General features: G+C 41.5%; 1 protein-coding gene across 2 annotated transcripts in view; it reads left to right on the forward strand.

Annotated features, from left to right (window-relative positions):
• Positions 1-7961, forward strand: part of LOC111982078 (endothelial cell-selective adhesion molecule) — a 60113-nt gene extending 52152 nt beyond the window's left edge. For both annotated transcript variants that reach the window (XM_070449357.1, XM_024013624.2), the window contains exons 4-7: positions 3202-3357; positions 4321-4443; positions 5240-5369; positions 5503-7961. In XM_070449357.1, coding sequence (XP_070305458.1) covers positions 3202-3357; positions 4321-4443; positions 5240-5369; positions 5503-6031 — 938 coding nt within the window. In that variant the 3' untranslated portion in view covers positions 6032-7961. The remainder of the gene's footprint in view (positions 1-3201; positions 3358-4320; positions 4444-5239; positions 5370-5502) is intronic.
• Positions 7962-10829: the final 2868 nt, after the last annotated feature.

Below are 10829 nucleotides of genomic sequence, written 5' to 3' on the forward strand. Positions count from 1 at the left end.
ATTTCACTAAGTATTCAGACCCTTTACTCAGTACTTTGTTGAAGCACCTTACAGCAGAGATTACAGCCTTGAGTATGACGCTACAAGCTTGGCACACCTGTATTTGGGGAGTATCTCCCATTCTTCTCTGCACATCCTCTCAAGCTCTGTCAGGTTGAATGGGGAGTGTCGCTGCACAGCTTTTTTCAGGTCTCCAAAYATGTTCGATCAGGTTCTGTGAGAGAAGAATGGGAGAAACTCCCCAAATAGAGGTGTACCAAGCTTGTAGCATCATACCCAAGAAGACTTGTGGCTGTAAWCGCTGCCAAAGGGCTGGGCCACTCCAAGACATTCAGAGACTTGTCCCAAAGCCACTCCTGCATTGTCTTGACTGTGTGCTTAGGGTTGTTGTCCTGTTGGAAGGTGAACCGTCARGTCAGTCTGAGAACCTGCTCCAGAGTGCTCAGGACTTCATCAAGGATCCCTCTGTACTTTGCTCCGTTCATCTTTCTCTCTATCCTGACTAGTCTCCCAGTCCCTGCCACTGAAAAACATCCACTTAGGATGATGCATCCACCACCATGCTTRACCGTAGGGATGGTGCCAGGTTTCCTCCAGATGTGACGCTTGGAAWTCAGGCCAAAGATTTACATTTTGGTTTCATCAGACCAGAGAKRKMWGTTTCTCATGGTCAGAGTATTTTAAGTGCATTTTGGCAAACTCGAAGCAGGCTGTCGTACCTTTTACTGAGGAGTGGGTTCCGTCTGGCCACTATACCATAATGGCCTGATTGGTGGAGTGCTGCAGGGATGGTTGTAATTCTGGAAAGTTCTCCCATCTCCATAGAGGAACTCTGGCGCTCTGTCAGTCACCACCGGGTTCTTGGTCACCTCCCTGACCAAGGCCCTTCTCCCCCGATTGCTCAGTTTGGCCGGGCGGCCAGCTGTAGGAATAGTCTTGGTGGTTACAAGCTTCTTCCATTTAAGAATGATGGAGGGCACTTTGTTCTTGGGGATCTTCAATGCTGCAGACATGTTATTGGTACCCTTCCCCAGATCGGTGCCTCTACACAATCCTGTCTTGGAGCTCTACAGACAATTCTTTCGACCTCATGGTGTGGTTTTTACTTTGACATGCACTGTCAACTGTGGGACCTTATATAGACAGGCGTGTGCCTTTACAAATCATGCCCAATCATTTGAATTTACCAAAGGTGGACTCCCAAGTTTTAGAAACATCTCAAGAATGATCAATGGGAACAGAATGCACCTGAGCTCAATTTTGAGTTTCATAGCAGTGTCTGAATACTTACAGTACCAGTCAAAAGTTTGGACACACCTACTCATTCAACATTTTTTTTCTTTATTTTGACTAATTGTAGATTGTAGAATAATAGTGAAGACATCAAAACTATGAAATAACACATTTGGAATCATGTAGTAACCAAAATATATTTCCAGACACTTTGCATTCTCTCAACCAGCTTATGCTRTTCCAACAGTCATGGAGTTCTCACAAATGTTAAGCACTTGTTGGCTGCTTTTCCTTCACTCTGCGATCCATCTTATCCCAAACCATCTCAATTGGTTTGAGGTTGGGTGATTGTGGAGGCCAGGTCATCTGATGCAGCACTCCGTAACTCTCCTCCTTGGTCAAATAGCCCTTACTCKGCCTGGGGGTGTGTTTTGGGTCATTGTCCTGTTGAAAAACAAATGATAGTCCCACTAAGCGCAAACCAGATGGGATGGCYTGTTGCTGCAGAATGCTATGGTAGCCAAGTGGGCCTTGAATTCTAAATAAATCAGACAGTGTCACCAGCAAAGCACCATCACACCTCCTTCCCTATGTTTCACGGTGGGAACCACACATGAGGAGAATATCTGTTAATATACTTTGCGTCTCACAAAGAAACAGCGGTTGGAAACAAAAATCTAAAATTTAGACTCATCAGACCAAAGGAGAGATTTCCACCGGTCTAATGTCCATTGCTCATGTTTCTTGGCCCAAGCAAGTCTCTTCTTCTTATTGGTGTCCTTTAGTAGTGGTTTCTTTGCAGCAATTCGACCATGAAGGCCTGATTCACACAGTCTCCTCTGAACAGTTGATGTTGAGATGTGTCTGTTACTTGTACTCTGGTAAGCATTTATTTGGGCTGCAATTTCCGAGGCTGGTAACTCTAATGAACTTGTCCTCTGCAYCAGAGGTAACTCTTGGTCTTCCTTTCCTGTGGCGGTCCTCATGAGAGACAGTTTCATCATAGCGCTTGATGGTTTTTGCATCTGCACTTGAAGAAACTTTCAAAATTCTTGACATTTTCCTGATTGACTGACCTAGATGTCTTAAAGTAATGATGGACTGTCATTTCTCTTTGCTTATTTGAGCTGTTCTTGKCATAATATGGACTTTWTTACCAAATAGGTCTATCTTCTGTATACCCCCCTCCTTGTCYCAACACAACTGATTGGCTCAAACGCATTAAGAAGGAAAGAAATTCCGCAAATCAACTTTTAACAAGGCACACCTGCTAATTGAAATGCATTCCAGGTGACTGCCTAATGAAGCTGGTTGAGAGAATGCCAAGAATGTGCAAAGATGTCATCAAGGCAAAGGGTGGCTACTTAAGTATCTCAAATATGAAATATATTTTGATTACTACATGATTGGTTACTACATGATTCCATATGTGTTATTTCATAGTTTTTTGATGTCTTCACTGTTATTCTACAATGTAGACAAAAATAAAGCATAAAGAAAAACCCTGGAATGAGTAGGTATGTCCAAATTTTGACCGGTATTGTATGTAAATAAGGAATTTCTGGGTGGGTTTTCTCAAAAAAAACTGTTTTTTTGCGTTGCGATTTTGGGGTTGTGTGTGTGTGTAGATTGGTGAGAAATGTTTTTATTTTTTTATTTTTTATGTAATCCATTTTAGAATAAYGCTGTAACGTAACAAATGTGGAAAAAGGGAAGGGGTGCACACAGGTGCGCGCACACTTACAGATGTGCTGTACTTGCAGTTATACCCACATATAGTACATGCGCACCACATACCTGTACACACATGTTCCTGCATGRATCTTAATACAAAAAGTTTGTCAGTTTGCCACTACCCTAAATCCTAAACATTATTTTATCTGTTATTATTCAAATACTGTCTCTAACTCAGCATCTCATCACAAATGGTCAACTAACTATCTCTTAAACCTCTCTCCTCTGTCTCAGTCCCTCCTGCTGTCCCAGAGTGCTCTCTGTCAGGGAAGCCAGTTCTGAAGGGCAACGTCACACTAAGCTGCAAGTCTAAGTCAGGKAAGCCCATCCCAATGTACAAGTGGAAGAAGACCAGCCCCCCGTCCGAGGTCTTCTTCTCTCCCATGCTCAGTGAGTAACTACCTGCTGCCTGACATCTGGAACATGGTGGTCTAGCTTTATTAACCAACATCCTAAGAATTTTTCGGGGGTTACTATGAAATAGTGTATTTATTGTAATTGTCCTGTATTTCAGCTAGAGCGTGCTCTATTTCTACATTTTGATGAGAATAAGAACTTTGAGAGTACTGTAATAGTATGTAGTTCAGCCAAGTTGTTGTAAGCACCTAATGTGAGTTGTTCTGGATTAGAAAGGTACTGTATCTACAATAAGCAAATGGAATGACAAAGCAGAGGGTATAACTTTGCCAGAGGTTTTGGAAAGTGAAATGTGAATTGAGACAATCAGGTCTCACTTTACATGATGTGTCCTAAAGTTACAGGTGCTAGGTAATGACAGTGTAACCGCATCCAGGTATAACAATTGTGTGAGTTATTTCAATCTGTATTTAGTAATACACTACATGCGTATGTGGCTAACATGTATCTATGTGGATTTAAGGACACAATGTAAAATGGCACAGGCAATCAAAAGGATGGTGAATAAACACATCTCTGAGTTTCTTTTGGTATGCCTGTGTCATTGTTCTGTTCTGACTTGGAGATTTAGCGGCTAATCTGTTTGGAACAAGATTAAAGCACAGATGAGGTTGAATCCTCATTTGACTCTCCTCAAATGCACTCGTTTGAACCTCTCTTCCAAACGCATAGTCAGTGTTCCCATAGTTAGATCAATTATTTCCTCTCCTTTATGGTATGCAATAATTAGATGGGTATCCCACATTGTTTGGTACATTTTATTTTCTGGTTAGTAGGGATTTAATTTGAGGAATTTCATATGACCAATGCACGGTGTCCATATAAGGACAGCCACAGTCTCTCAGTAGGACTGACAATGCTGTCCTAATATGATGGACACTGTATAAGTTTATATCTCTCTGTGTGTGTGTGTGTGTGTGTGTGCGTGCATTACAGATGAAAAAACGGGCACGCTGAAGCTGAGCAACTTGAGCAGCAGCATGTCGGGGAAGTACGTTTGTACGGCCAGCAACACAGCTGGCAATGACAGCTGCTACATCAACCTGGAGGTCATTACCTGTACGTACTGAAGTACCCACATGACTCACTATACACTATATGGACCAGTCAGAATGTAGAGAAATGTGCWTCCTAATATTGTTGACTCCTGGTARGTGAAATGGCTTAGAAAACCAGAGCATGCAGATATCCAGAGCAAGTAATTAAGAATGAATTTTAATCGGGACTGATGCACTGCCCTTCACTTAATTGTGCATTCCTCTAAAAAGGGTGTAATGCACGTTTCACGTTTATAAAAAAATAAATGTTTTATATATTTTTATTTTATTTATTTATATATCTATAGTTTTGTTGAAATTCCTGCACTAGGTAGCTAAGTCATCTCTCTCTCTCATCTAGGACCCACTAAAGTTTATTTCCTCAAAAAGTGGTCTGGTAGACTCTAAATTAGATGCAATAAAGCTTCTTTTTTTTAAAGGAAACATCAATTTGGTGGAAAAGGCAATGCAGGGATGCTGTTCTGTTAAATAAATTCATCGAAATTTAATGAGGTTTAATAGCCTTTTTTGTATGTACGTTCTTTGTGTCTTTAGACTTCCACAAAGAAGTCAACTCTGCCTAGTCCTTTAAAAACYCTGAACAGTCACAGGCTGCTGTTCTTGCACTGTTGGGGGAAGAGAGCTGAGTAGAGTTCATGTAAAAACAGAACTAATGTACAAAAACATGACACTACAGTAGTTTTATTATCGTTTCAACCACAAAGGCTCTTGATCTGGCTAAAGTTGTTATTTACCCTGGAGAGTGACGGTACTATTCCACAGATCTGTAGTGCAAATGTGTATGTGTGTTTCCCCAGCGACTAATGCAGGGATGATTGCTGGAGCCACGGTGGGCTCTGTGTTGGTCTTCATATTCATCATCCTCTTCCTCYTCTACCTTCTGAGGCGAAAGAGAGACTATGAAGAGGAACGGGCCAACGACATCAAGTTAGACTCCCTTTCACAATATTTCTGTGTTGCATGCGTTCATGTGCCCAAATGCATGTCAGCCAGTCTCTCACCCCTTCTCCCTTGCTCCCTCTCTCTTTCCCTCCTCTCTTTTTCCCCTCTTCATCCCCAGGGAGGACGCTCAGGCGCCCAAGCGCATCTCGTGGGCCAAGAGCGCCGGCTCAGGATCGGACGTGGTCTCCAAGAACGGCACACTCTCCTCCATCACCACCACTGCCAACAGGCCCCACCAGAGGGAGCCCTCGTCCCAGCACCASCACCACAACCACCACCTCCAGCATTATCCCCAACGCCCTCCCTCTGACACAGCCTCCATCATCACAGCCACAGGCAGCGTCTCTGGCTACCGCGCTGGACCACGCCACGGAGCATCCACCCACGACCACGCCGTGCCGGACTACGGCTACAACGTGGCTACACCCCTGCCCCGTGTTCAACTGGCTAATTCTGCAGCATCCAGTGCCAACGGTAGCCCCATGCCCAGAACCAAGCACCCACAGTCCTATACCCAGCCCCAGGCAGCACCTGCTTCCCCGCGCCCACCACCTCTGCCCACCATTGTGACTGCGTCCAACATCTCCCGCATGGGAGGGGTGCCCATCATGGTGCCAGCTCAGAACCAGGCTGGCTCGCTGGTGTAACGCCAGTCTGCCACGGTGCATTGTCCCTTTACCCTTCAACGCTGTACTTACACACGTAGATTTTCAAAAGGAAAAGATTCAACTGCCACTAAGATATGTCTAACTRGAGCATTAAAGCTTGAATTGGCCTTCGAGAAGCTGGGGCATTTGATCCGGTCAAAATGCAGTGAGATCATTAGTAAGACCTTAAAAGAGATGGACTGTGTTGCTACATAAGGCAGTTTTATTTAATTAAGTATATGGAAATACTTTTTTTTTTTTACACTTTTTATACTCAGTTTGTATGCTAAGGATGCATAGATCTGGATTTCATACATTTGTGCAGTATCTTTTTTTAAATTATTATTGTACTATCAATCAATGTATTTTTTACAAAGTTTTCCAATGCAACTTTTTTCGTGGTTGTATTTACTCTATCTACCACGTCCTATGAAGGCCATTCGATGACATCACTTTAAAAATGGGGACAAGATGTCATGACACCCACTGGTCAATGCGTGTGTGTTGCCTGTGTATTACAGCAAGAACAGTCAATGCGTGTGTGTTGCCTGTGTATTACAGCAAGAACAGTCAATGCGTGGATCCCACTGATGTTTTACTTTATGCATTACGCGGAGATTGTATCGATATGACAACTGTAGATTAGGACCAAATATAAATATATATGTTTAATTGTCACATACACGGATAGGTGCAGTGAAKTGTGTTTTACAGGGTCAGCAATAGTAGTGCTGCACCCCTGGAGCAAATTAGGGTTATGTGCCTTGCTCAAGYGCACATTGACAGATTTTCACCTTGTTGGCTGGGGTATTCGAACGCTTTAAGCGCTAGGCTACCTGCCGCCCTGTGCTTCAAACCAAATTTGCATATATTATWAATTTTATTCTCAAATATGGTGGACTACTGCTGAATACKTGTCTAGCCACATGCAGTTAAGAAAGTTTAAAAAAAGACTGGGCATACTAGAATGATATTTTCTGCAACATTTTCTAAATCCTAGGTAATCGTTGCCTTTTCATGTACCTTGTATAAAACTTCATGCCAATGCTCTTTAGACACAGCGCTTAAAACATTACTATTTTACTGCATAGGAATAGCTTATAGTATAAAATACAATTTGACACATTTTGTCAATTACATTTGAATTTATCGGCTAAGATAGTGGTTATATATGGTTCCACCATTGAGTTGGAATGATTTTTGGTTGCTCTCCACAAGGAAATTGTAAATAAGATATTTACTATTTTTCTTTTGATTGTATTTGAGGCTATTCGTTGAATCGTATGTGACGGACTGGGTACAAAACCAAAGAGGTTTCAACTTGTCAACATCCCAAGCTGATGACAAATATATTAATGGATAATAGACCCAAAAGGTGTCACATCAAATGAGTCTAAGATGAGGCATAAAAGATACAAGGCATAAAACAATTACAAAGTGATTTTGGCTATGTCACTGATCAAACTACCCTTGAGTCAATCTGGACTTCTTTTGATAGCATTTACTTTGGCAAAACTCTACTGTCCAATTTTTACCCTTAGTCTTGATGGCTCTATTCAGACATGTCTGTGTGTAGCAAGGTAATATTGTTCTGCTAGGTTATGAACAAGATACTTGTAGTAGATCCAAGAAACAAAGCGTGGCACACAAGACTACCCATTAAATATGAAGTGGAGGTTTGTGTCACTTTAAATCRGGGGACTGGTTCATATTAATGGCTGGAGTTAAATGAATAGAACAGCTTAAATGAAGCATGTAGGTTTTCCTTCTAAGCCTATCCTCAACCTCTGTATCACTGGAGAATAGCTATTGCCAGTACACTGGAGCAGAGAGACACTGTTGGAGCTAGGAACACAAGCATTTRGCTACACCTGCAATAACATCTGATAAACATGTGTATGCGACCAATAAAATTTGATTTGATGTAAGACACCGTCTTATGTCCGTTTTATGCGCACAGAAGGTCAGACAGGAAGAAAAGCCAAATGCTAAAAAGGATTAGCCACGACATCGCAGAGGATGTGTGACAATTTTTGTTGTATGGAGACTAGCTCCGACTCAAAATAACATATAGTATGTGACATACTTGTATGTGTAGTGGTATTCAATGGCAAATGCTTTTGCTGTTTTAAAGATGGAAAAATATGAAACAATGTTCAAGACTYGCCTTTTGTGATACTGTAATGTATATGCATTATGTAATACAGGGATAGAATTACAAAACAAACACAAAATGATAACATTGAATATCACAGAACATCTTATAAATACTAGTAATCGATTAGTTATAACTGATAATGGAACGTAGACACACTGATGGCTGTTGTGCTAATGTATGTATATATGCTCAACCATAGACAACTATGTACAGTGTTTAAGTTCAACTTATATGTATATTGAAAATACTCTATCAATATTTTTAATTAAAAGATGAATGGTTGTAAAGGTGTATAATTGATTTATTTTACCACCTGGAGAAAGCATTACACCTGTATGATCCAATATCTCAGACCGGATGAGTAACAATGAATGTGTGAAGGCCTACGACATTATGGGCCGTATCTTAAATTAACTTGTCATCAGTGCTGGATTTTGTTCATGGAAAGAGAAATCTAAACAACCTTTTTGTTATGTCACCACCCTGTGGCCTAAATATAACATTGCAGTTTGCATTCACTCCTGCTGTCTATGGGTTGTGAAGATTATTGCATACAGAAATGGGGGAAAGACACGCAGTATATYGATTCCAAGATTAAGTGCGGAATTACAAGATATGAAAACGTACTGAAGTGGATCCAAATATAACACTCGGGACCAGTTTTCTCAGTTGAAAGAGTTTTCTAGTCCAGGACTAATCTGTCTGGGAGGCTGATCCTTCTCACTGGGCACACCAAGTCATTTCAATGTGGATATTTAGGTAATATTTGATTGAGACGTTGAGCAATAACATTACAAACTATATTCACCCACTCAAAAAGAAAGCCAAAAGTTTGTCCGGTCAAATTTTCAATGTGTTATAGCAATGCTTTCAACCATCTAAACACAGAACTATATTCCAATTGAAAAACAATGTCATAGTTTTGGTTTAGTTGTCACCCAAATGTCTATCACTGTGCCTTCAACCATTTTAAAGCACAGCAAAATTCAAATGAGAATACGAAGTCAGATGTTTATTTATACAACAGATAAATGTGTTATCACTGTGCTTCATCAAATTACCTGCATTGCAGTTGAGATTACATGAAAGTACATGGTGCAAGTGCTCAATGACATTCTGCGCAGATTATTACCGCAATTGTGAAGTTCTCCACAAACCTGCGACCAAGGCCTGTGTTACGGTTGGGATTTAGGGGGCCTGGCTCGCCCTACCAAAACCTTGCCCGTCCAAATAAGGTATTGAAATGTTGATCATTTATTTGAGCGAGACACGTGCCGACACTCATAAATCTCATATAAAGCATCGGAGCGATAGAAACCGCTCCACTCTGTCTCAGCATGGGTAGACCATGTATCTGATGATGTCTGGACAAAAGAAATATGGCATCTCATACTATTTCTGTCCAGACAGCATCAGATCCATGGGCTAGATATAGTAAAACAGAGGAGCCATGTATTGCTCGCTCAGATGCTTTCTCCGGTGAGATAGTTTCAGCAGAGAGGAAGAGGTGACCGAGAGGGCTCACTAGCCAAAATCTGTCCAGAATAAGCCCAATGCATTTCTATGGGCTTAATACGCAGACCTAAACTTGTCGCCTGCCTTCCCGCCTTCGGGGCAACTACTCCTATTGTTAGGGCAGAGACATGAGCATCTCGTCATTATATACAGATCTCTGGTTTCAGCCATTTGCAAATTGGAAAGGAAAGTGGGGGAGTCCACGGTTCAGATGCTGGCTTTCCCTAAAGTAAATTGATGTTTTACCAAATGTATATAATTACTCTTGTCTTTGATCATATTTGATCATATTACTCCCGTGCTAGCCTCTCTAAACTGGCTTCCTGTTAAGGCAAGGGCTGATTTCAAGGTTTTACTGCTAACCTACGAAGCATTACATGGGATTTCTCCTACCTATCTTTCCGATTTGGTCCTGCTGTACATACCTACACGTACACTACGGTCACAAGACGCAGGCCTCCTTATTGACCCTAGAATTTCTAAGCAAACAGCTGGAGGCAGGGCTTTCACCTATAGAGCTCKATTTTTATGGAATGGTCTGCCTATCCATGTGAGAAACACAGCCTCGGTCTCAACCTTTAAGTCTTTATTGAAGACTCATCCCTTCAGTAGGTCCTATGATTGAGTGTAGTCTGGCCCAGGAGTGTGAAGGTGAACGGAAAGGCACTGGAGCAACTAGCGGTTGCTAGAGATCACAGGAGGCTGGTTGCACCTTAATTTGGAACGGAATAAATTAAATGGTATTGAACACGTTTCCACGTCTTGTTTTTATAAGAAACATTGTTGGAAATTCCAAACTGTTTGCATAGCCAAGTTAAGCCAATTTACATACAGCACTGACACACACACACCCCCCACCGTCCCCATGTCCAGAACAAATTCAAGGAAACGTACAGTATTATACCGTCATAAGTGCATGGAACTCCCATCTTATATAGCGCAAGTGAACAGCAAACCTTGTTTCAAAAAACAAATAAAGTTACACCTCACGTAACTACGCCTCTACCCCATGTGACCTATTTGTTGTAAGTACTAAAATGTATGTGTAACTGATAGGTGCACACACACACACTACATGTTCATGTTTTAAATGTACTGTATGTAAATTGTAAAGTATTTTGTCTG

This window comes from Salvelinus sp. IW2-2015, linkage group LG20 (genome assembly GCF_002910315.2).
Source record: "Salvelinus sp. IW2-2015 linkage group LG20, ASM291031v2, whole genome shotgun sequence".
In the NCBI taxonomy this organism is placed as follows: Eukaryota; Metazoa; Chordata; class Actinopteri; order Salmoniformes; family Salmonidae; genus Salvelinus; species Salvelinus sp. IW2-2015.